We start from the raw sequence: 27,943 nt of genomic DNA on the forward strand, positions 1-27,943 counted from the left end.
TACCGAGGTAGATGCTTGCAGGAAAGATTACTCAGCGCTACACGCTTTCTCTATCGAAGGCGAACTTTACTTAACCCTTTGACTGCAAAGGACGTATATATATATGTTCGTTAAATCAATTTTTAACAAATATCGTCTTATAGGGAATGACAAGACGAAATTTTGTTATATTTACAGTTTATTTATAGGACGCTTGGTTCCGAAAATAAAAATTGAAAAGTTACAAGTTTGTTGCAAACATTGATTTTCAGGAAAAACGTCTTCTAAGTTTTCGATATTTATCTCTTTTACCTTTTCGAATTGTCAACACATTTATTTATCCTTCAGTTTGGACAGTGCAACTGTTTACTATTTTATTTTCATCGATTTCGAATTCAAAATCGTCATATACTCAAGATTTCACCCGATGTAACTTCGAAAAACAATTTCACAATTATTTCAGATAATCATAAAATAAAATAATACGTTATTCGATGCAATGATACGCTCTGATAGTATGCATTTCTTTGATTTTTTGTGTGTTTTTTCTTTGGTTATTGGGATTGATATCAAGGACACATTACCCGTAAATAAAGTATTATTATTATTAATATTTCAACCAATATCACTCGAAAAGTGACCAAGTCTGGTCCACAGTATTGTCACCAGAATAAAAACTTCAAACAAAACGTTAAAGCTAGTAGGACAGATTTGAACTCAACTAAGATGTTCCCCGTATAGCTTGATCCCAAGTTTCTTTAATATTCTGCAGCCTTCGAGAAAGTCGCGGAGGCGAGGTGCACCTAATCTCATTTTGTGAAATGGCATCCCCTGACGCCGGATATTATTCTTTCGCCTTTAACGAGGTTGAACGGGCAAGGAGGTACCTGACGTAGAGGATGGCGCGAAGCGATGCGATGCGAGGCATGCTGGAAGTCAGGATCGGTTCCTGTGCATGCGATTGCACGCGGATGAATAGGGCCTTTGTGCCTTGCGAACGACAAGGAGTACGATATACAATAACGGTTCCCTAAGATTTCTCACGCAGGATCTCTTTCTAGCAGCGAGATGTGGCTCAACGCTCGCTCCGATCCGCATCTGCATTTTATCATAAAGCTACGTAAACGACTAACGGAACCGCGTCCATCCTCGCATCCTTTCGAACTTCGTCCAAGGTCTCGCCTCGCGGCTACTTTAATGTTCCACAATTAGAGCGTACTCGGTTAGAATTATGTTTTCCTTCGGTGGAGTAATATTTCGTCGGAAGGTCGGTTCGTCTTGAACCGTTCACTTCTACGGAGAGACCCTTAGTGTTCGGAAGCGAGGAGAACTGCGTAGTTTATTAATATATTGTGGATGTTTATGCAAAATCGTATTTTCCCACATAGAAAAACAATTGAAACTTAAATGAAAGCACAGATTTTTGCTCAGGAGTTGGCGAGGCACCAACGAATCGAAGGAAACGAGACAAACGCATCGGCAATCTTCAGATTTATTTGAGGCCTAGTGTTTTGCCCATCTCCGAGAATCGCAAATAGCAGTCCGGCGTGAACGTGTTAAATGTCAGTATATTAGCATGAAATCTGAAAGTTACACGGGCCCGTAGAGGGTTAATGTTAATACACTCTTCCTGGTGAATCGACTCTTGGTCAGCCGAAAGATCGCGAACAAAGCTTGGAGGTGTCGGACGATCGGAACGTTGTCAACCGAATTCATAAATTCAGATCGAGGTATCGATGAACAGTGTAACCGGCGCGGACTCGGTCGTTCGCGCGCGGCTGAAACGAGTAAACGGAAAAAAAGAGAGAAGAGGAAAAGGCCAGGAGAGAATGCATCGGTACGCGATGATGTAACGCCGTTATGAATATGTACAAAATAACAAATGGTCCCAGCACAAAGGAACGGTGACAGGGTACGCGTGTGTACCGCTTTGCCGCGCTCGTATTCCGGCTGTCACAGCACCGTGTCACCGTTTGTAGCGCGGCTACGTGATCGCTTTGTAAAACAGTGTTTCGATTTCCAGCTATTTTTCGCCGTCTCGATACCGCGAACCATAGATACACGCCGGGACGCGTAATAACGATCGCGATAATCGCGTTTCCGATTAAGATTCCCCCGAGCGGCGAACAAACGCCCGGCACGTGTCCTATTGTTATCGTTGCCACCAACAAAATGCTTCTCGCCGTCGCAATTCAAAAAAAAAAAAAAAAAAAAAAAAAATGAAAAATAATAGACTCGAGCAGAGATGCGATAAAACGGGAGAATCTCGTGTCGCGTGAACGTCGATCGGTATCTGCTCGCTGCGCGTCATGAACGACCTCGTTTGAACACCGGAAACCGAATTAAATTCAGATCATATCGGACTAGGTAACGGGTATGCTAATTTCTCAGGGTGTCGACGGTGCTTTCTTTTCCACTCGATTCAGATTATTGGAATAATTTAATAGTAATCGATGCCGTTTATAATCCCACAGGCGTACAGGTCAATATGAAGAAATCTATCTAAATATAAATTGAATAATGCATGAAACAATTATGTATAATGTATTATATATTAAATACATTATTGCTGCACAAATCGATTAACTCCATAAAACAAAAATTTGAGAAACGCGATGTAATAATGTTCGTCGTTTAATAGTCTTAATCTATGTTATTCAGGAAAGTTATTATAAATAATAAAACTTATGACAATACCGAGTGATTCGACATTTAAATTTAAGATTTTTTAAAAAGCGAAGAATGCTCATACGTTGCATACGAAAACAGTATAGAAAAATTTACAAACGTTCGTTTGACCGGTCGCGGTAGGTTTAACGTTGATGTACCTCCACCGATAAAATCAGTTCGCTTAATTTCTGGTTTCTTTTACTTCCTCGAGCCCTCCTCGGCCCATTTAAACTTTAATGCCGAGTTTAACGAGGATAAGTACATTTGGAGGTTCCCCGGTGTTCATTTGCGAGCCCGATGGAAGGAGAGAAACCAAACGATGAATAACAAAGCGCGAACGAGGGGGCCGTTGCACCACTGGGGAATTTCGTTGTTGTTAAGGTGGCACTGCGCATCACCGATGCCAGGCAGGAAGTGGGAATCACCGAAGCAGTGAGGGGGACGGCGCTGGGGGGCACGGGGGACAGGGGAACCGGCGTTGCATTGTGGGAGTAAGCGGGCGAGCGAAATAAAAAAAAAAAAAAAAAAAAAAGAAAAAGATGCATTATAGCATTATGCGAACGAACGGGGCCCTAGTGACGCATTTACACGGCTGTTATTATCGCCCCACCCGCCCACCCACCCTACGCTGGTAGAAAACGTAGGTATCCGCGATACCTGTTCGCATGTTCGACCATACGACCGCGTTAGGAAAACGCGACATATGTCGTCCGTTTATGTATACATTTGAATATATTAACACCTTGCGGACGGGCTCCAATGTAGCGTCGTGGAATCCTGGCAGCGAGAGATGAAACTGTGTCACGCGTGTATGATTTATCAGAAAAGGATTCGATTTGGAAATTAACTCAACTAGAGTAACGGAAGCGTGTGTAGAAGAATAGGGGATGGTATTGGTAAAGGAAGCAGGCGAATTGTAACGCGAGTTTCCGAATGAAACTTACAAGGGAACGTATCCAACTGTCACACGCCGATTTTAATCAAATTTATGTGGTAGGTAGTCCTCAAAAAAACTATTTGACACGTATTTCTTTCATCGACAATCGTGCATGTTGAAGGGGTAAAAACAGCCCCTAAAGTTGGGGGTGAAAACCATGTCTTTTTAAATATCGTCGTCACGGGAATGTAATCCGCGAAATATGTAATACGAAATTGTTGATTAAACAATCTCCTTTCGCTCTTTATGTGCTCAAATTGTAGCCTGAGTTAAAGAAATAAGACCCTTTTCCTGAACGATTGTACCAAATCGGCAATATTCAACCTTCTTAATTCGCTCCACGATTTAGGAAAATACTCCTCGACTTTGCAACATAGTCTGAAGTAAAAAAATTCAAAAACTATAAAAAAATAGTATGATGAATATATGTTTGCTGAGACAGTTGCTACGGCTTGCTAGTTATCCCAGCACCAAGCAACGATCCACCACGATTTCTCAGAATCGCGAGCTCCCGTTCAACGACAAAGGTTAATTAAACAGTCCAGTTTCGTCCCCCCGCGCGTTCGGAATTCAGAACGCTTCACGTGCTGAGTTTTCTCGTGCCTCTCCATGCATCGGTACCCGGTGCCGTCGCCGCTGATTGCTGCCCGTTGAAAAACCCTTCAGCGATTTGTACGGGCGGGCGTCGTCCGGTACCGATGACGGATTAGTTTGTTACGGCTTTCGGCTTACGGAGGGCGCAGGTAGGCCGTACCGATACGCGTGATTATTTATTGTGCGGACAGATTGGATCATTCAGAACACGCCGACGGGGGTCCCTTTCTGTACGGCGGGGATCGACCCGCCGCTGGAATATAACTCGATCCAACGAGCGATACGCCACTGTGATATAACCTCCAATTTTGTGTCAGTGACGGTCTGCACGCGGCCTGGCCTGCCCTGGAAGGGGCTGAATCGCCATCATTGGTGAAATAATTCGCGGCTGTATTTCCTAGCGTAATTCGAGCGCTGTTGCATAACAGCGGGAACTCGCGTTCGACGAAGGGAGGATCAAGACTCGTGTCTGACACGCCGGTGATGCTGAAAGCCTAATTGCGTCCACAGACACGACGATTTAGCTATTAACCGATGGGACGAAACTAGTTGAATCGCGAATAGGCTGACCCTAGAGTGCAACAGGGGCGAGAGCGTTGCAAAACGGTGTGGGACGGAATGATAGCCCGCTCATTGGTTTTGTTTCTATTTAGATGTACATTAGATGTAGATATCGATTGTGTCTTTATATTCATACATTTATAACGAGATTTTAGGCACTTATGGTACAAACTAATGTAACGAATACATGCTAACCATAACCAGAAGTTATGTATACTTGTGCAAAGTGAAATAACAAGTTTAGTACAGTATATTCATTGTAAAATATATTCAACGTACATTATGCATATTTTTAATATGTTTTCCATATTTCTGTACGTCATAAATGTATGAAAATTCGCAGTGTATTTGTAACTCTACTTTAAGTAGAAATATTTACTCGTCATCTTGTTACGTCAAAGTACCAACTATTTAAAGCCTCGACCTAATTTTCGTTACAGTGAAAATCTCAACCTGATGGACATTCCAATGTATCTACATATGTGCAGTTTTATATGCATCAAATCTCGTTTATTGTCATTTTTTGAATTTTGTACGTATAAAGAAAAATATAATTTTGAATTTCGAAGGGAAGTCAGAATTCAATAGCGATCTCGCACAAATATTTTGATCTAACTTTTCTAAATAAATACACCAAAAATGGAAAATGTGTTTATATGATAAATGAATAATTGATTACTATTTTGTATATCCACATTATACTTCCACATACATGAATTATTAATGTCCTTTGTATTTTCTATCTGTTTGCCTTCAGCTTCTGTGAAGGAATTATTCACTTGTCGTTGATAACAAATACAAGTGACCGAACCTTTGTTTTCCATGCAAAAGATTAAGCTGTCTTGAGTTCTGGCATGTCCATGGTCGTATTTCCCATTTTAAACAATTTTTAAGGACAAATAACGTGTAGGGTAATTCGATAACGTTTAAAACTAAATAGTGTACAGATTAATTTAAATCTTTTATCATTTCTTAAGAGTATTAATTTCGTACATATTGTGCAATGTACTTATCTATGTATTTATCTATAATTCTATATATTTTTGGCTACTTATGCGACCTCATATTTATAATGCAACGTCGTTTCAAATAGGCCATCATTAGGTCCCGTTGATTTTAGGTTTCATTTATGTTTTTTTTTTTTTATTTCATCTTAAAATCCAAAATTATATTTTTGTTTATGCGTACATTCTACGTCGTTTATTTTCGTCTGTGGTAATTACACTAAATTGCAATTGCATTCTAATTTTACTTTAAAATTCAAAATTATATATTTCTCTTTACATTTCATCTCGTTTATTTTTATCTTATTATATTTTTCTAGGTATATTTAATTTCTACTACTATGCATCTAAAAATCATGAAATACATGAAAACATTTTTATTCAAACATTGTTCTGCCTGTTACCAATCAGCTTTGAAAGAATAACCGCGCGTTAATCGGTTAAGCTTCCATGTAAAAATAATTCATACGAAATTAGTAAACTTCTCACGGGGATCCTAACAACAGAAAGAATTATTTTTAAAACTTGTGACATTCTGCTGCGTGAAGTATGATAAGTTAGCTGGTATAGTTGCCGTGCAGTTGGCACTCGTAGAGGCCGATAGCTGGCGTATGTTGAACGCGCGTAAACAGGTTTACCGATGCGCTTCATTCGAAAACAAAGTAATTATACGTAGATAAATATCGTGGCCGGTGGTCAAACGGAATGTGTTAAAAACGTGGAACAATATCAGGCGAGGGCTTATCAATGTTGAAGAAATTATAGCGTCCAGCCATCGCTCTATTGGTTTCGTATCGCGTTATTGCTCACGCAGCGGCCGCCATTAGAGTAATTGCTTTTAATTGTCGAGCCTCGGTTTAGACTATTCGAGTCATGATACAGCTAACCCGTTATTGGGATAGATAACCTTCGCGGTCTATCGAAAAGCCATTACCGTAACACCGTTCATATTTGTTATTTATCCAAGGTATTTCATAAAATGAAGAAAGTAACCTGACCTCTTACGAAAAATTGAATTATTGTTTCCTGTTAGATACTGTTTAGAAGAACACTGTAATTACGATCCGCTTTTTTACATTGCAAACTTTCGAATAGTCTGAAGGTGAAAGATGCATTCTAAGTTCCTAAATAAATTCATAAATTTTCCTCCAATTCATCGAATTGTTTTAAATTCATCAAGTACGAAGTTTCTTTTGGGTTTGCCCGATAACAGTGCAAATCTCAATTTGTGTCCCAACTTCATCCCTCAAAAATCGTATCATATACAAATTTTTAATAATATTTCTGAGAAAGTCCTCTAAACAGAAAACTTACAGTTAATATTTTCAATTACATCGAATAGCCATTTTTTATTATCTATGTTAAAGTTATCTTCCAGTGCTGTAATTGTAAAAATGTTGCTAGGAAAACAACACTAGCATTGTTTGATAAGTCCTGGCGCGCGTTGGTTAGACGCAACTTCCTCGTTTTTACGTCAGAATTCACCATAAACTTTGGAAGCCCACCGAAACTTTTATCGTCCGTGCTTGTCGTAACTAGGTTGTAACTACGGTTAACAGAGCCGCGGTGAAGCGGCGTGGCGCTATCAGCGAGTATTATCAAGTCAAGGACTACATTTTCGCGAGCACCAATTACGGCATCCAACGGCTAACATACATCACTCGATAAAAGCGGCGACGAATATCGGTCAACCGTGGCTAGGGAAAGGACAAAGCTTATCCCTTCGGCCCGTTTACAAGATAGCAATCTTACGAACATCGTCTGAAATACGTCCTTTCAACATTTATTTTATGCTGGAATATTATACATATAGATGTATATATAATCAAGCTACGAAAATAACCTTAAATTTATTAAAAGTCTAAAGAATAAAGTATATTTTATAGCTTTGTTGTATTTTCCGGTTATCAAAATAAAATCTTTGCAAAAGTTTATATTTGTTCATCGAGTAATTTGAATGTAAGTTTGTCTCTTTACGTAGATTAAAGTCAGCACAAGTGGTTGGTGATATAAAACGTAAATAGTTTCCGAAACATCCCTCGTGAGATTCAGAATGTACCAAAAGGATCGTTCTCCGTAAACCAAGTGTTGATATCCATTCAAAAAACAAATAGAAAGCCCAGTGAAATCGAGCAGCTGTCCCAGGCAGTCTCGGTGTCTCGAAACAGCGAGAGCGTTTTCATTTTGGCATAGATTATTCCAAGATGCTTTTCATAAATTTTAAATAGGATTCGCGCTGGTGCAACATTACCGTACTTTTTACTCTGAAAGCTTGTCCTGGCTGCTGTTGTACCCATCGTCTGCCTCCTTTCCCCACGTTCCTCTACCCTGCGGCGACGATCTCTCGCTCATTGAGTATGCATCGTCGATATCGACAGCGGGGGCTGTTACCAGTCCCGCCGGGAGCTACGTCGGCGTCGGGAGCTGGTCTCTACGACGTTCGAGGGAACGCCACCCAACGACATCGTAGTACTTTTCCGTCTGCTTTTGTTTTTTAACCGACTTCGAAAAGAAGGAGGTTACTCAATTCGACATGTATATATATATATATGTATTTTTTTTTAAATGTTCATTCACCGATTACGTCGAGACCCTTGTATCTGGTAGAGTATGTCTCCCAGGTGGTCCCGTTATCAACACATTTTGCTATATCTCATTTTTTACCTTTTTTTTTTTTTGCAAAAAACCGAGAAATTGTGTATTGGACCAATCGGATTGGAAACTTCTTGCATATGCTGGAGCATCACTGCCACTTGGTCCAATAAAAAAAAAACATTCCATCTTGGTTTATTTTTGATCACTTTACAGTTAATTATTTATAACTTTTCATCTAACAGAAATATTTACTTATCATTTTGATATTTTACACTCAGTTATTTATAACTTTGGAAAAGAAACTTGCCACCGCGTCGTTCCAGTGGCCATCGGCGTTAAACTCGGTCCGCATACGTCGGCTCTTCTTCTGTCGCTTCTTCATCTTCTTTCGCTCCTGCCTCCACCTCGTGTGCTTATGTATTCCGTCGCGAGGCGGTGATGACTCGTCACGGACATTTGCATACATTTCGAACCACGGACCGAACGTTTTTTACCTGAATTCTCGTCGGTTCCCATCCAACCACGGATGTCTCTTCTCACCGTTCGTGCGATTAGACAAATTGACACAATCCAGATTTCGAGTTGGGAATCTACGCAAATTAACGCGTGGAAGAGAAATAGAATGATTTCTTCTAAATTAAGGGGTAGTAGTGACACTAATAAATAAATCAATGTTTTCTAATCTTTGTTTTATAATATTGTACAATTTGAGTTCTAAATTGAAAAACAGCTGGAAGCTTCCGGAATATTCCCACGTTCTTCACGCAAAACACAAAACAAAAATACAAATCACGCAAAACTGTTCACTGCACTCGTGATTAACATGCACGACCGCGAGAAATACTGTAGCGACAGCGTTAATAGTAAACGCGTACCAAACGAAGTCAAACGACCCTCTTCAAACTTTACTTTAACAAAAAAAAAGAAATGTACATTTATTGATACTTCTTTCACTCACCTGACTTTTTGTAAATTCTTACGTCACCTAATTCTTCAATTTCCTGCTTTTCGTTTCTCTCTTAGTTAATTTTTTTACTGAGAAAAATTTTAAAAGAATCTCAATTTCCGTTTTGTTTCATCTATACGCAAAACGAACTCGGAGTTGTTCCATATGCATTATGTGTCTGTACACTGTTCTCGTGAGTGAGATAAGAATTAGTGCAAGATTGGTGAAAGCGGTAATATCTACATCGATGAAACCCGTACTTAATTTTAGTGTAGTATTGTTAAGTTCCACGTACGCAATTTTTAATTTAAAACGTTAGATATTTCGTAAGAAACTAATAAAAATTGACTTTGGTCACTACCTTAGGTACTTGAATAACTTTTATGCAATGCTAATACGTATGTATTTCGCAAGTATCCAGGTTCCTTTGATCGGTAGTGTATGTATTTATGAACGAGGGTGTAAGTAAAACCGTGACTAGCTCTTATTGTTAGACTATAATGGGCAAAGCACTCTTTCATCGAGCTTCGTCCCATGCTTGCGCTGACCGTCATCGACGCGTGTCGCGTAAAATGGCCGGCGTAGTGCGCGGCGTATCGGTCGAAAAGTACGCCGGCGCTGGAACACACTGCGGGGCTTACCCCCCACCCCCCTCTCTCTCTCTCTCTCACTCGCTCTCTCTCTCTCTCGCGAGTTGAGTCTTATTGGCGAGCGTGCGCCCGGCGTGCCGACGCAAATAAATCTCTTTCTAATTGCTCGCTGAAAAACTCGGCCGCGGTTGCGCCGAGGAGATGGCGCCCGACAAAGGGCCCAGCGCTAAAACCTCATCTCGCAGTGGTTTATTTCGCCGCGTTCGGCCGAGTCCCGAGTATTCGCCACCGCCACTGGCTTTGTTTATTGATATTTACAACCATCGTGACACGGGATACGATGCCGCGGCCGACGGAGACCCTGCTTTTGTCCGCGATGCTGACTCGCGAGTTACGTCTCTTTTTTTTTTTAGTTGCCAGAACGTCGGCGTCCCCTTGTCATACGAACGCGCGCAGGTGCAGATTCTTCTAGTATCGAGTGACCGCCGCGGTAGAAATAAACAGCGACACGGTAATATAAAGGGTTCAAATAGAAATGGGGAGCTCCTCTAAATTGCCTGTTGAATAGAAATAAACTCTCTCCACATCACCTTCACGGATTTTTAAATGGCAACATTTCGGATTCATCTAGCTAGAACAGGGAAAACAGATCGGTAAATACATGATTCCAAGGAGAACTTCCGGTCGTTAACTTTCAACCAACACCGGAGTACCTGCCAGAGACGTTGCAAGTGTTCAAGATTTGTATACCGACCAGAATCTTTCTGTAACGTGCCAGGCAATTTCTAGTAGCGCATGTTTTCTTGACCTGACATGGGCGACACGAAACTTTCTCATTCGCCGTAGCTCGTAACTGCAAACCGTGTTCTTCGTCTGTACAGCGAAAATCCTTTGGAACAACTCTACATCCTGGCTGAACGTGCAATGGAAGTGTTCGATCCCGTTGGGCTTAGCGTCGAGCTTAAAACGTTTCACATTTCGTGATTCTCACAAATCGATATACTCCATCAGTCATATAAAAATTACAACATTACTGACGATTATTTTTCGGCTATTCCTTCTTATTAATTTGACACGCCGTTAGATGAAAGCTACATCTTTATTCATGCATTCTACAATATTTATTTAAATTTATATTACAAAGGAAATTTTAAAAAACAATGTATATATCATCGCATTTCACAATTTTTTGTTTTATGGAGTTAATCGATTTGTTGTGCAATAAGCTGCTCAAATATGTATCGAAATTCAAATGTGCCTTCGAATTTTTCTCAAAAATTGCCACCAACCGTAATCATTGTCCTTCGATCCACGGATTATAAAACAGTTAACGCTAATCAACAGTCTTCGTTCGATCCTTTGGTGACCGGAACGTCCTTCTAGTACCTCTTTTTTCGTATGTTCTCCGAACATTTGGTTATCGGAATACTCTTCGAATACCGAAAAATTCGGCAAGAAATCCAAGGCCTGGCCAGAGCGCTGCTCGCCCGTACGCCGCGCATTCCAAGCGTTCGTCCGCAGATGCGCGCGTGCAAGTTTCGCGAGAGCGTTTCAGCGAGCCGATTCCGCCGTACGAAACGTGAAACAATGCCGGGTGGCAAGTTGATGCGTTTCTTTCGAGGTTATGCCGAACCCGCACTGCGGTTTTAATGAACTCGTTTTGACGTGACGACTGCGCCGCTCTCTCCCAACCCTCTCTGGCTTAGCTTTCCTCTTCTTCGCGGCTCTAGCCACCATCTCGCCCCCCTAGTCCCGCCTGGGGCCCATCTCCATGGGCCCGACTTAGTTAATTAAAGTAACCGTACGGTTTTTGATTGACGCCCGAGGCGTAAAAAGTCGTCGACGCGCGAACGCGCCAGTACCCGGAGGGCCTCGAAGGCACACGATTACGCAACGCCGGAAACGAGGGTTGACGAGCGGGACATTGCGTTAGTATATACGCGTCTTCTCGTTGTCCGTCAACCGCGACTCACCAGCGCGCGTCGATCTTGGGAATCAACGACGCGGGCAGTTTTAACCTGGGATTAGTAGAATAGTTAATTAATCAAATTCTTGCCTAGTATTAGAATATCACGTATAAATTTCCTTTAATATTCGTTATCTGAGTATCCGAGCATTGCTATTCCGATATTGTTACTTGAGTTGTAGTATTCATGTATCGCGAATAAACGTCGAATACGAGATATTTTAGTATCGTTATAATATCACGAGTATTCTAATATCAGTACATCAATATTTGAACATCACTCTTTAAATATTACTAAAGAAAAATGTACATATATACGAGATCTGCATCGTGGTAATAGTATAAGTTAATTTATCCTTATCTTGTGATATAAAATTTATTGCTATGTGAAAATAAAGTCGTATGCTTTCAGTGACTGCAAATGGGTAAGTTTATCAGGTGTTTGTAGTATACATATAGATATTATCTACTAAGAAATATATTTTCGATGACCACAAAAGGACTTAGGTACACCACTTTCACAATTAACAATATGGTATTACCAGTGACTGACAACATACTTGTTATTGAGGTAGCGTTAATCACCGTTGACTGATAATATATAATTTAAAGAACTATCATATAATCTATAGGTTCGTAATAACTCAAATTTCCAGCTGTAAATCGCTCTTCTTACTTTTCTTTAACTTTCAAATTACCTATAAGTATAACAATGACCGAATACAATACACTTCACTTCAGTTCCCTCATTTCGTTAATTTCTTAACCGTTACATTAATTCAAAAATGTATGTTTATTGTTTGTCATTATCACCACTATTACTTCAACGTCGTGATATTCTATTGATGTCTTTGGTCTATAAATGTTCATGTCTCTGGACATATAATTAGGCAATTTTCATAGTAAATGTTTTCTTGATTACATTAACCAAGTCTGTTGGTTTTCCTCGTTATATTTGAACTTTATTCGGCACGATTACAGGAACCTACCAATGCGATAAACCTGAAGTTTATTTATAAACTTGTAATTAACGTTACTCGCGGAAACTCCATTTTTTTTTTCAATGGTTGTACACCATTCATCCAAATATTCTGAAAAAAAGATGAGGTCCATTGGAGAATTTATTTAAAATTAACACGACTGAAAATGTAAAAAAATATAGCATTTTTGATGGCATTGGACTCCTACCGTACTGACTTTTTTTATCAGGAACGATTGCAAATTGCATTGACATTATTTGCGTTTCAGTCGGCAGCAAAATTTAAAAGTATCTCCTGTCAAATTTATTACCTTCGAGTCGTATCACTCTTATCGCAAATGAACGATGTGTAAATGGTGTTATATAAATGCAGGCCTATAAAACAAAGGATCGTCTATGTAAAAAGCAATTATCTTGTCCGCAATTGCAAATGTTATACGTTCTCACGTAGAAAAAAGAAAGGAGTACTACCTATCATTAGCATTTTATCTGGACTTTTGTAGGAGTTTTGCGCATTTTTCATTCGCTGTGATGTAACTTTGACATCTTTATATCAACAGGTATTCCACTGGTACCGATTTGAACCAGCTTTTCGAGTCTGATGGCAAGTGCCGCCCTTGTCACTTTTGAAATAGTTAACAAAAATTACAGGTGTCGAGAATGTTCATTGTAATGGGTTTCACGATTCTTCGAATACTAATTATAATTAGGCACGAGAAAGTGTGCAGAAAATTAATCAAGGAATATTTAATAAATTTTTATTATTAAAGTTTATAGAAGATTGTAGATTCTTTCGAATAGCAAAGTAACTTTAATTTTCTTGAATAATACCGAGTTATTTATTTCTGTTGGCGTTAAAGAGGGTATGGAAAGAAATTAAATTAAAGAAAACATGTTGAATGTATAATAACATAGTCTGATTTGATAATAGTACAATCAAAGGATTAGGCAATTTTTGAGTAGCTTACGAAATTTCAATATGGTTGTTCAGCAATCAGCGCTTGCACAGTTATGGAGTACCCTAATTCAGTGTCCGGAAATGAAGAACGTACAGACTTTCGCTCAGGCGTTGGCGGGATACCAACGAACTGAAGGGTAGGAAAGTAAGGGGATTATGCCATTCTGGTCAGCTTTTGTCTCCCCAGAGTTCCCCTTTCTTTCGAGCAGTCACACTGCACAGTCGTAGTCTACACTACATTGTCGGCTAAGAACAAAGTGCATTTTATCCGTCTCGAACTCTTTTAATTTTTCTTAGATATATCTACGCCAATGGGTACTATTACTCCCAGTTTATCTCGACTAACAATAGCCAATACCGAAAATGCGTGTGAGTAGAGGTGTCACCCTTACGCGATAGCCAATTGAGCTGCCACGCTAATTCCTGTGCAAAAGACTATATGTAAACAAAATACTTGATTGATTGGTTACGCCAAAGATAACCACAAACAGCGTAACTTTGTATCGTAAAGAAAAGAATTAAATTTTGAATAATTTCAAGACACCTATTATGCACAACACTACAATCAAGATATTAATGCACCACCTGTCTGGTCAACCTACTATTATCGCGTCGTGCCGTAATAGTATACCTTTATCATGTCGTTTGACTATAAAATCTCGTGAAATATGACATTGTGCACTATCACTGGATGTGTTACAATTTCCTCTTCGCCACTGAAAGGAGTGAGACATGGTAATACCCAGAACAGCCATGGCGAACTAACAACTTTTAATGCAAACAAGGAAATACATAATTTGGAAATAGTGATTATTATATCTTATTATTACATATTATTTTCCGTAACAAGTCGTTTAATGCTATATTTAACCAAGTATGGCGACAAGAAAAGCAATAGTAATTTTCCTGAAAATCAAGTTACACTTCGGTATTTCGTTTCTGCCTCATCGCAGAGGCATGCCATTGTTCCTTCAAAGTATTAATGGACTCATCATTTTACATTCCTGAGAATTCTTCTTCGTGCTGCATGACCAGAAGAGATAAATTCACTACCATTGACTGAGTTATCCAGAATGGAAAATTTATTGGTGTTAAATCAGAAAATCTATCATCCACAGTGATAGGTAATTACAGGAGTATCGCATTTATTAGTTAGAAATATTCTTTTCACATAATTGCAGGACTGTAGAGAAGTCGAATATTTTAGCCTTTGAACCAGCAAGAGTTTCATGTGACCCTTAAAATTGTTTATAAAATGTATTAAAATTTTTAAAGATACGACAATCAACACTCCTTGGTGTGAAATAATACATACTCAGTACTTTTATCTTAATTTGTTATGAGATGGTGTTGGTACACTGGTACAAAACAGAAGAAAGTTTTATGGAAACGGATATCTGCAACTATTGGTGACGGATGCAACATAAATTTTTTTTAATTCTACTTAAATTTTGAACATTTTTTAAAATATTCAAAACTGGCCCTCGTGAGATTTACGCCTTCCTCATTAGAAAAGACTGCACCACTAAACAAAAAACGAGTAATATTGAAGTATACATTGCTACAACCAAGATATTTCCTTCTCTCAGGAAATTCTATTTCCCAGCTGACAATGCCGGATAAAAAGAGACCGGACTTACGCCGATTTTCCTTAAAAAGCCTACCGAACGAACGGCGTTTCTTCCTCTTCGCGCAATTCTCGAGGATCGGGGTTGGAGCGGCGTTTATTTAGTCCTGGCAAAACACGAACGTTCCTCCCGTCGGATTCTCTGTTGCTCCACAGCGTTGGACTCTATGAGGCAAGGTTATGTAAGATTGAGCAGCACGTCACGTGCACGCGGCATACGTATAGATCGCGAAGACACAAAAAAATACCGCATGTGCAATCCTAACAGCGGCACACGCGCATTAGTATCCGCTGCAGGCCGTACCCGTCGTTGTATGCAGCGTGTAGGCAGAGACAGGCAAAAGAAACGACAGTTACGAAACGAGCAGTTCCTTCTTCTTCTTCTTCTCCTGGTTTTTTTCCTTTGCTCGACTCGGTAGCGCGACGATGATACGCGTTACGTCGGGTTCCGTTGGCCAGACGTATGATCGACCGTCGTACTGGAAGGATGACAGGGCTGATGGTGTTGTCAGAGCTGATCATTTTGGGCGTTGTCAGAGCTGATCGCTATACTGTTTCCGAAGGATATCGATTAAATGATAGAGAGAAAGTTAATTTTTAGAGATTTCGAAGATGGCAGAGTTAATGCATTTTATTCGAAGTATGTAAGGATGACAGAGCACAAAGTGCCATTTTAGGTGTTATCAGAATTGATCGCTATATACAGCTCCACATTGATCTTCAAGTAAACCGTTAAAATGATGGAAAGTTAATTTTTGGACGTTTAGGAATTACCGGAGTTAATACATATAATTTGTTGAAAGCATGTAAGGATCTTAGGGCAAAATGCCATTTTAGACGTTTTCAGAGGTGATCGGTATATGTATAGTATACAGCTTCATACTACTTCAGACTACCAGAGAGTTAGCTGAAGAGAAAGTCAATTGTTGAAGGTTACAAATTTAATACATAGTTAAGACAAAATTTGTGAAAAAAATGTTCTCGTGATGGCCGTTTGTCAAAATTGTATTTAGTTAAGAAAATAAAAAATAAAAAAATGTGAAAGACCAAAATATTCTTTTTCAATGGCGTCCTTTTTCTTAAAAATGCTTTTTGAAAAAAAAAACTCATCGCCCCTACGCGACTATTTACTCTCTTTACCACACAATAAATGCAAATACCACGACATTTTACTGTCCCCGAACGAGCCTGTCCTGGAACTCTTTAAACAGTGTAGCATGTTTACAACGTCCGAAAGTTTCCAGACTGAAATACGCGCGGACTTATGAAATGACCTGATACCTGCCAACCGAACAGGCGTGTATCGTTACGCGGTGCGTGTGTATTCCGCAGAAACTTTATATCGGGGTCTGTAATTATCGGATGTTTGACGGACGGAAGGACGGGAGCAGAGACAGTGAAAATTGCTGGCTTCCCACGTCTCTCGAACTACGTCAAATAGTACATCAACCCGTCCGACGGACACTCTCCCCCCTCTTTCACCCTACCCCTCACCCCTTTCGCGTCCCACCTGTTCGTTCCTGAGCAATAGCTACTGACAACTCGCGAAACGAGTTTCACCTGACCGGGCGTTCTCTCAATTTTTGTTGCAGGTGAAAATCTGGTTCCAGAACAGAAGGAGTAAGTACAAGAAGATGATGAAGGCCGCGCAGCAAGGCGGCGGAGGCGGCGGCGGACAGCACGGCAGCCTTCTAGCTGGTGGAACCGCTCTGCCAGGAGGACCATCCCCTCAACCGGGCCAACCCGGAAGTCTCATGCAAGGAGGTACGTTTCTTTGTAATCGCTTTAAACCTATTCTACAATTTGAGTCGGATGATCCTTAAGTCTAACTCTTTGCACTCGGATGTCACCTATGAGGGGACATCGTAAGTCTAACGAATTTTGTTAGTCAACGCTTCGAGAAAGCTATAAGAATTTATAATCGAGTCTAACGATACCAAAAAAGACACGTTTCCAATGTTAGACTATTTTATGTAACGCGATTCTTGTTCGCAAATTTTTCAACGAGACATATTATATCAACATATTTCGTAAACGAATTTCGAATTTGAGTTTGAGTTAGGAATAAAATCCTACATTCTTTTCTGGAGGCTTTGAAGAAGTAAAAGAAGTTTTAGAATGTAATGGAAAACAAATAAACTGGAATATGTATAATATCTACATGTATGTACATATATCAATATGTAATGTCGTTTTATGATAGTATACACAATTATATTTTCATATCCATGTACATATCGTTCTATATTATTGCTTTTAAATTACCAGAGTTCTAGATTCTAAATTTTAGCGATACTTTGATAGTGAAATATAAGTCATACGGCGAGCTAATCGTATTTATATCAACTTTATATCCATCAAAATAATAAAACAGAATTCTAGAGCCGCTTTTCGAGAGGTTTTTAGAGTGAACGAAGTGTTACAAACTTTCTCCTAAACAAAATCGAATTTTGTATTATATTGCGTGGTCTGGAAAGTTCGTGAATGGTTGAAAACAAATAACATGTGTACATCCCTTAAAAAGTAGAAAGGTTGTGGAGCGAAATAATACCTATATAATTCAATGAATATATATGAAAATTCAAACGTGTCTTTCAATTTTTTCTTAAAAATTGTCACGATGTTTTCTGGACAACCCCATACATTGTCAAAAAGCAACATGCCATTTGGGTTCCCGTTGATAAGTCCAATTTTGAATTGGTACCTAGTAATAGTATGAATCTTCGAAGCTAAAAAATATAGGCTAGAGGGTTGTAGAGATGAATTATATAGTAAATGTACAGACTAAAATATAATACTATCCAGTGGTGGCAGTCGAAAGATAACGGTAGTATCTCGAAGATCGATCTCGAACGTTCTCTGTTGTGTTTCAGGAGGCGGAAGTTCCGTGTCGGGCAGTCCGACGACAGGCTACCTGGGGGGAATGGGAGGCGGCGCAGGGGGTCACACCCCCGGCAGTTCGAGTCCCGGAAGCGAGATGTCGCCTCAGCATAATGAGAGCCCACCCGCGCCCTCCTGGCCGGGCGAGATGAAGCACCATCCGCACCCCCACGCGCCACCACACACCCACCACCACCCCCACACGCCGGGTCACCATCCACCGCCCCCGCCGCCACCGCCGCATCACGCGGGTTACATGCCACAGTACTCCTGGTACCAAGCGGATCCTAATCCTGGACTACTCACGTAAGTACCAATTCTCAACGTTTCTCTTCTTCGTATCTAGTTCTTTAAGGGAAGACTCGGGACTGTTTGAGATTTTTAACGGACTTCGAAAAGAATGAGGTTACTCAATTCGGCATGTATTTCTTTTTATGTTTGTTTACCGATTACCAATGGGGATGAAACCTTCTGCATCTTGTAGGGCATGTCTCCCAGGTGGTCCAGGTTTATCAAGACATTTTGCGATTTCTCATTTTTTACCTGTTTTTTTTTTCTTTCAAAAAAACCGAAAAATTGTGTACTGCCGCTTACTCTGAGATGGATAAACCAATCGGATTAACACTTCTTGGATCTGATAGGGCACCGCTGCCACTTGGTCCCATGAAAGAACATTTGACCTTGGTTTATTCTTTTACCACTTTTATCGCAAAAAAGGTACTATTTATCTGCCTGAAATCGATGAAACCCCTTGCATTTTGCTGCGGGTCAGTTTTTTGCAATGATTTTATTTGCAACCAACGTTTCTGAATTTTTTACCAGATTTCGAAAAAAAAGTAGACGATAGATTATTTTATCAAGAAAATTATGTATACGAAATATATAAATAGAAGTACTTCTAAACTATTCAATTATACAATAATTAACATTTTTTACAACATGCACGATCTTTAAAGATCGTAATTTTTATGTAATTTTCTTGTTCAAAACATAAACATACTCGTTCAACTATTTTCGAAATTGAGTCCCTATTAGCACGAATACAAAGGAACCTACGGAGGAAATTATTTTAATTGTTTTGCTCGAAAACGAAGATTCTCTGGTACGAATCGTTTTGCACAAAATGTTTACTAATATTGTAGAATAATCCCAAGAATTCTTATAAAGATCCATGACATCATAAGTTCCCCTTGTTATTAGTGAAACGAAAGAAACTTTTCGAACAAGCTAATACGAAGCTAACAATAAGAAGTCGGTCAGAAACGACTTCACCTCCCCACTCGTAGTATATTTACCTCTCCTTATATCGTTGGTTCGAGGGTTGGGTTTTAATCGGTCTCGTCTGTCGTCTTTTTCAGGGTGTGGCCGGCGGTTTAACGAAGACGTCCTTCGAGCTGTGTTCAGGAGGAACCACTTCTTCGTAGCGCCGTGGACGCGCCAGCGCCCCAGCTCCAAAGTGTGAATACGTGTAGCACCTGTCACGATGGAATTCGCGTTCGATGTTAATATTGTTTCTATTCGTTTAACGAGGGAGCCGCGTCTGCCAGGTCGGCCAGGCGGTATCCATGCGGGTCGTCCGTCGAAGTGAAAGATTAATCGCGACGTCGTGACACGTGTCCTGCCAGGGAACTAATAACGATAATAGTAATTTAGCCGCGCGATGAAACACGCGATGAAAGCGGACGAAACTAGCTAAGTCTCCCAAGGATCGACAGGGGGCACCTTCAACGGCTTCGAGGAGCCCCCACCAGCCACCATGGATCCGAGAAGGATCTCGAGGATTCAGACCTGACGAGAAGGATCTCGTTCCCTGACCTACGAGACTGGTCGAAGACTACGTTGCACCCGAAGAGTAAGAATCCAGACGAGGAATTTTCTGTCCAAGAACCGAGAATCTTTGCGTCTGTCCCGATGCAGAGATGGGCAAAGTTTCGTAGGACTATTTATTCGTCACGTTTGTTCCATTGGGGAGTTACAGATTTATTTGTTCCCTCCGAAGTATTTCGTTTTCGTAAATCGAATTCGACACGTTCACCGCGGAACGGGAACATACATGCCCCGGCACGAAACTTTTATTTTTTCTCGAGTGTCTACGATAAGGAACGTTAAAGGTCTCGTTTATCCAAATGAAAAGTCCATGTACGAAGAGTATTTAAGCTCTTTATTTTTAGAGGCCAGTACAAATGTTTCGATAGGAATCAAAAGAACGGCTTAAAATAAAATTAGCGTCCCCCCTTTTTCCTAACTGCCGAAAAAGAACGTGAGCAACACCCGTGTCGCAAATACGTCATACGTATCTCGCGAAATACAAAATAGAAACAGATGCTTACAACTATTTGACCTAATAAGAAAGTTATCGCGGTGAACGTGTGGACGAGGAACGGAGGAACTGTTTACCTCCCACTGCTCGAAGTTATCTATTTAGATGAGAATTTTCCCCATCTCTGGAGCCAGGAGAGCCGAGCGAGTCAACCACGGTCTATTACCGCTAGAATTTCAATGATCGCAACCGATTACACACTCCAGCCGCGACAATCTCCTTCGTTAAATGTCAAGATAGCGGTCGATCTCTCGAAACGCCGGCGAACAATTATCCTCTCGGACGGAGGATATTTTCGCCACCCCTCCACCCAGGGATCCCCGCGGTTAGGCACGATCCCTACCGATCCCCATTCGCCGCGGTAAATGTCAATCGTCGATGACGTTGGATCGGCTCGATCCCCCACGACAGTTGGCCAACCGCGTCTGACCCACTTCGCGTTGGAAGCTGGATCTCGCGGATCGAACGACGGCGAAACGACCATCGCGGTGGCGGAGAACGGAAAAAATGAAGGAAGGGGGGGGATGTGTTGTATAAACTTCGTCAAGTCGGTCCTCCGGGCGGTTTAGAAGCAACGAAATCCTATTGACGATCTCGAAACGATCACCACAGTTATGGTGACGCGGAATCAACAGTCCCGCCTTTCCGGATGGGGCAACCGACTCTGGTACACTTCGTTGCTCAGGAGTTGGCGAAGCACCTACGATTTGAAGGGGAGGGAAGCATAGGGGTTACGCCGTTCGATTCGACTTTGCTCATACATTTGCTTTATACATTTTGTACAAAGATACAAATTTCATAAACTAATATAACGATTTTACCATTCAATTTTACATGAGTTAATATGTTGTTCATTTTGCATATGCTCTTCATATTCCCATGAATGCCTAAAACCTGAAATTCAGACACTCGCAAAAGTACTTCGGGACTAACAAGGGAAGTTCGACGACCCAAGAATCCCAAAAAATTCGTAACTTTGCAGAAACGTGATTCAGATAACGTTAATAATGTACAATAATTACTTTTCGTTTTGGCAATGAAACAGGTCGAAATCACCATTACAACAAAATTCCGAACTTTCGCAATAATGATTGCTAGTAAATCGATTCCTTTTGTCGAAGTAGTATTGCTCGTCACTAAAAGTGATTTTGTTGCTCCGTTTCCAAAAGTAGAAGTTACGCTTGCCACTGGTTTTTTAGTTGCTGCTTTTAAAGACCCATTAAAAAGTCCGCGAAGGGATCGATTTCTCTTCTGCATCGACCCTCTTAACACTTTACCTATCGGAAATCTATTTATAAGCCTTTCAATTCCAGTGTTTACTTCCTGGGATTGATTAACTGTGTTGTTAGTAGTCTATTTACAATGCTCAATTTTTAACAGTACACAGAAGCCAACGTCAACCTAGATTAATATAAATTAATGTAGAGAGTTCCCCTCTGAGGTGTAAACTGTTCCTAAATAGGCCAGTAGTTAAAGTGTTGATACGCTTAGTGCCAACCCACGCAAAAATGGGACCATGATCGAGATTTCCGTGGCATTTGAGTTCGACCAGTTGCGACCACAGAGTTCTCACGATGTCACTCCCACGCTGATAACTCCTGGTCCCAATTTTCGATCATAATGCAGGGCGATATTGTAACACCTAATGGACGAGGTACCTTATTACTTTGAATAAAATTTATTTAAATTATAAGGTCTATTGAAAGAATATACGAGTCTGAATAAATTTGAGTAAAATACATATAATAATTTACAAAATACACAAATACATGAAATAATTTATTCAAATTAATAACATTATAAAAGAATGTATTGGGTAATTTGAATAAATTTGTTTAAATTAAAAGATGTATTAGGAGAAACATATAAATTTAAATAAATTTGACTAAATTGATTTCAATTAAAAGATTTTGTAGCGAACATAGAGTTTCTACCATCCAAGGTGTTCCAAGTTTACCTATCTCAATGAAACCAAACAGATATCAAACGAATAGCTTTAACGAGCCACGAGGAACTGCATACTCAGCTAGAAATCAATATGAAAAACTTTACAAACTTTAATTATCGGTTTTCGCGGTGCGTCGGTACCTGCGTAAACCTTAAATTGGTGGTTTGGCAACATGGTACACATTTGCATGCGTTTCAGTAGTAATTTCTTGAACTTTTCTGTTTTTTTTTTTTTTGTGTAAGTCGCGTAGTAACACTTTCTCCTCAAAGACGAACGCGAGATTCTGAGAATTGTTTTGCTTATGGGACGCGAAATGCTCGTATGGGAGGTATTTCGAACTTATAGATTCCTGTTTCCTAGCAATGAGTGGCAAACGGATTAGTCGATCGTGCTATGTTTTCTTTATAATAAAAATCATGTTAATGTGAGTTCGTGTTAAAATTTACTTAATGCCACTGAAATGGATCAAATTTCTACTCAAGTTATTCGAACGAAGACATTGAGTTAACTCTGTATTGCATAAATGAGAACTCAAAGGAAGCAGTCATGGTAATATGTTTTATTATTGTTTGTACGTTTAGTTTGATTTGAATATTGCAAACCTCATGCTCGTATATATAACAAAGAGAAAGTTTCTGTTTAAAATGCATGGAAAAAGTTGTGTAATATAGGGTCAAAACGCTCTGATATCCAAGGAAATGTATCCGAAGGGCTGAATCTAGTCGTACGAAAACCATACATGCCTCGCTATTATCGTACAAAGAGTCGTACCAACAATAATTGCACAAATTATCACACACGACATCGTTAACTTTGTGGCCTCTTTAAATACTTGACGTAACACTCGAATGGCTCGTCACGTGAATGGATTGACTCAATCATATCTAACGTAAAAATTTATTACGTTGTAAAATGAATGAATTTCAACATTTCGACAAATTTGATTACGTATTAGAAAGCTGTCGCCTCTAGAGCATAAACAATACCGATTACTTTATCCACAAGGACTTTCTGCGTTAACAAATACAATGCTGACTCATTGTACGAATAATCTGTAAAGGTAAAGTTTATACAGAGACTGCTCACAGTTTATAGGTCCGTTCCGTTCTATTAATCGGTTACGCCAAAAAATATTGACCATACTTACATACTGAAACCATAATTTTACTTTGGACTGGCAAGGAATTTTTCCAAAAATTTGTTACGAGGCCATGTTTCTCGAGATTGGAAGCAAAACGTGGTTATAACTAACGAGATAACTGCATCTGAATCGTCAGCTGAGGAATGCAATTGCTTCCAACGGTGACAGAAGACCACAGACCACCACGCTAGGAATCACATTTTGTTGTGGTTGTCGCGTGATAAATTAAGATTTCGAAATACGCAATATCTTGTAAAACCCAAACCAGAAGTGGATTAAGGTCAAAATCGGTTTGGACTTTTCTTGTTCTGCGCGGTTTCTTCAATTTTTCCGTACTCTGTGTTATATTTGTCACTCAATTTTTCGAATGAAAATAACAATGAGATGATTTAACCCTGTATTTCATAGAGATTTTGTTATTCTTCATAGATTCAATTACTCGTTGCTTTATCTGAATATTATTTACCTCGTGCTCATGTACGTAACAAAAATGTAGTTTCTAATTGAAAGAAAGGTCAAAGTTTGTACAATACAGCCTTAAAACGCTCTGGTATCTAAAGAAGAGTTCTTGAAACTATAATTCCACTTTAGAGCGACCTTCACTAGATTTGTTTAGAGGATGTAAATCATCGAAAGCATCAGCTGAGAAGATGTTAGAGACTGCAATCGAGAATGCAATTTAGAATGGTGATAAACCATCAAGCTTGGAACCACGTTTTGCTTACCTCGTGCTCATATATATAACAAAGAAATATTTCCTGTTTGAAAGGAAAGTCTAAGTTTGTGCAATATAGAGTTAAAACGCTATGGTACCCAAAGAAAAGTTCCTGAAACGATGATTCTACTTTGAATTGAAATTCGTAAAATTCGTTTGTAGAATGTAAACCATCTAAAGCATCGGCTGAGATAGTTGTCTTGTTCTGAGCGGTTTGTGCAGTGTTCCCGTCGGCCATGTCGCGTCACCTTTGCCATCTTGCGTCCCGCGAGCGTGTCAGCTAGCTTTCAAAGAGACGCCACGAAACCGCAGAAAATGACGGTTGCGGTTCGCGACTACGGGAAACTGGGAGGTCCGAGGAGCCCCACCGCTGACCCAAATCCTCCAGCGTGTCGGTGCAACAATGGTCGTCTCATGAGAACGCGGTCTCGCGCGATCCCTCCACTTCCTGATTTTGCCTTCTTTCACGAAACCCGCGGAAAGTAGCTGCGCCGAGAGGATTCCTTTCCAGTGGACGTCCTTTCCCAACGGAATTCAACGGTTGCCAAATGGATTCCTCAAATTGGCCACAGACGTTTCGAAAACCGAGCCACGGGGGCCTAAATGAACTGTTGCGAGCAAAAGATTAAGATTGAGAGGAAAGAAAAGAAAGGAATTCATTTTGTATGAAAAATGTGAATAGAGTGGGTTAATTTGATATTTATTGATAGATCATTTGTTTAAATATTCACTAGTGAAATTAGGAAGAAAGAAATTAATCACTTTGTATGCAAATTGTCAATATAGGAGGAAGAACTAGAGAAAGGAAAGAATATAGACTTTCAGGTGTTTCATTGCAAGACGAAAAATTTAATCCAATTTGGTTTTTCATTCATATTCGTCTGTTTCATTGAACAACGAAAAGTTTAATCGATTGTGTCATTTCGTATTCACCCTATCGAAAGCGGAATGAAAAGTAACGAATAACGAATAAGGAAAATATATGTATAAAGTATTTTCAAGACTTTCAGTTTCCAGCTTTTTCTTTAATGTCTTTGGTACCGAAAACAGAAAACTTTCCAGGAATACGTTTAATTTTTACTGCAGCAGACTTTCAAAGAGTCTAGAAACATTTGAAGTTAATTTTGAAGGTCTCTACAACATTAGTGCTTACAAATAAATTTGGAGGTCAGAGAAAAGTCAAATTTCGTTCAGGTTTTCGATGATCCAAATTCCAAACGGAGGGGTGATTAAATTACAATGTTCAAAGAAGTGTTGTGTTTTGTACGACGTCGTATTCTTTGTCTCCTCGGAACATGGGTACTCCAGTTTGAGAAACATTAAGTTAAACTGTAACTACCGAGTCCAGAGTAAGGTGGAGTGAATCTGTACATAAAATATCAACTTTTTATGCGATGAAACTGGAATAGAATTCATAAACAGGACCCATTTAAGTTTTAAGGTAGCCCTGTAGCATCGAATTTAAACATTTCACCCAACTGTGTCATTTAAAAATGTTTCAAATGTAGGTTTTTCGTGTTCCTTCTCTTTATTTTAAAATTCAATAAGAAAAAAAAACAATTTTTTTCTAGATAAGTATCTTTATTTGTTAAGGTTTTCAATCATACAGTGACCTAACGTATAATATTTGTAAAACTTATCCGAAGGTAACACTGTATCTTATGGAGCCACAAATATTTTTTTCACGTAAAACGGAATATTTCAACCCTCTACGAGCCTTAACATTGGGTACAACCCGCGAGAAGAATGTTTTATAAACGAGTTAGAAGCACACATGTTATTCAAAAATTCAAAAGCTACGTTTGTTATGAACACGAACAATCTTAATTTTAATAAGAAATTTTCATTTTCCCTCAACTATTCCTGTTTCATTATCAAAAATTTACAGTTTCATTCTACCCTTCAGTACATAGTCCCACCGTAGGTTCTGTCAATAACTGTAGAAGTATATAGGACAGCAACGCCAGGTAGAGCGGAATAATAATGTCATATAGAAACTTTATACACATACAGTCAGTGTTTTCGTTCTTGTGCTATGTACGATATTACCCTGTTAACAGAACCTATGGCCAGATTGTGTACACGCGTAAGGCTCGAGAAGAAAGAATCACGATAAGCGAACGAAAACCAATTGTAACAGGTGCGCAAAAACGTTCTGAACTGTGACGTACCAAACAAATTTAATCTTTATTTAAAAACAAACAATCTACAAAATATTCGCCATTTGCATCGATGACCTTTCGTTACCTTATGGACAGTTTGCGAATTCTTCGATGACGGAAGTTCATCGAGGTGATACTGTAACGAATGCATTTTTTCGTTATACCTATCGAAAACGATACTTCAAATGCCGAATCGCGTAACATTTTAAACAATTAAATGTCGACGCTTGGCAACCGTAAAAGGACGATAAAATAAAGTAAAATAAAACAATAGTTTCGTTTTCATCATATAAAATCCACAGGTCAGAACTTTTTCGCGGATCTAATAACTCGATCGTCGATCGTAATTCCTGGCTCGCGGGGAGCGCTCGAGCGCCGCGACGTCGACGACGAGGATTCCTCGGTTGTACGTTAATAAGTGTAGTTAGAGCGTAGAGCTGCGAGGCGCGGAACGACCTCGAGCAGCGGAGACGGGTTGCGTTTAGATTCGGTGCAATAAAGAGCAGCATGCGTGTATAATTTAAGACGAAGCTCCCTCAGTTCCTAAATTGCGCGTAGAGCGAGTGAATTACGCGAAACAGCGTGAAACGACGCAGCTGGACGAAAGCGTCGCTCGCGTATGCCGTTGGACGTCCACCGGGGATCCCTGGAACCGTTATATAGTACCGCGAGCTTATTTCCCCATTCGGTGGATCCACTGGGGGCAAAGTAAAGGAGGAAAGAAAAACGAGACGAAACGCTGCCGAGAACGTCTCGAACGGTCCGCAATTTCCTGTCGTTGACAAATCAAACCACGGCCTGGGACGCCACGCGTCGCTTCGTTCAGCTTCGTCACGCTTCTGTCGGGCTCGCGGAATAATAGAACCCGGAGATGGGCAGAATTTTATTCGGATAATATTATAGAACGCGAACGGACATCTTCTATGACGCTTACTCGTCTGTACAGTTACCGCGATAGGTAAATCGACTGCGTGCGATTCCGGTCGCAATTAAATGAGAAAATTTGGATGATTTATTGTATTTCCTGGAAAAGTCGAGTAAACTTTATTTCGACGTTTAACGCGTTCCGTGGTGCACTAATTTTTGGTTACTTTCGTAAAGAGACTATGTGGGTGCAGAAAGTATTCGTACACCGATCAATTTCCAAAAATCTATGTGAAATTGTAATTTATTAACTTCTTTTTTATTATTAATGAAATTATTCTTGGAAATCTCTGGAATAGGTACAACAAAGAATTAGTCATTTATATATGTTGCGAAATTAACAAGAAAACACAATAAATCGATAGAAATATAGAAGCAATAAGTATTCGTGCAATTGTTACATTTTTATTTCTTCTATTAGAGTAACTAGTTTAATAGAAGAAATAA

The 27,943-nt window shown here is 39.7% G+C and overlaps 1 protein-coding gene across 4 annotated transcripts in view; it reads left to right on the plus strand.

Moving 5' to 3' along the window:
* LOC128891648 (homeotic protein distal-less) overlaps positions 1-22,989 on the plus strand; it is a 135,894-nt gene extending 112,905 nt beyond the window's left edge. For all 4 annotated transcript variants that reach the window (XM_054151301.1, XM_054151303.1, XM_054151302.1 and 1 more), the window contains exons 3-5: positions 16,999-17,170; positions 18,280-18,592; positions 19,645-22,989. In XM_054151301.1, coding sequence (XP_054007276.1) covers positions 16,999-17,170; positions 18,280-18,592; positions 19,645-19,663 — 504 coding nt within the window. In that variant the 3' untranslated portion in view covers positions 19,664-22,989. The remainder of the gene's footprint in view (positions 1-16,998; positions 17,171-18,279; positions 18,593-19,644) is intronic.
* The last annotated feature ends 4,954 nt before the right edge of the window (positions 22,990-27,943 follow it).

Source organism: Hylaeus anthracinus, unplaced genomic scaffold (assembly GCF_026225885.1).
Source record: "Hylaeus anthracinus isolate JK02 unplaced genomic scaffold, UHH_iyHylAnth1.0_haploid 12002, whole genome shotgun sequence".
NCBI classification, from domain to species: Eukaryota; Metazoa; Arthropoda; class Insecta; order Hymenoptera; family Colletidae; genus Hylaeus; species Hylaeus anthracinus.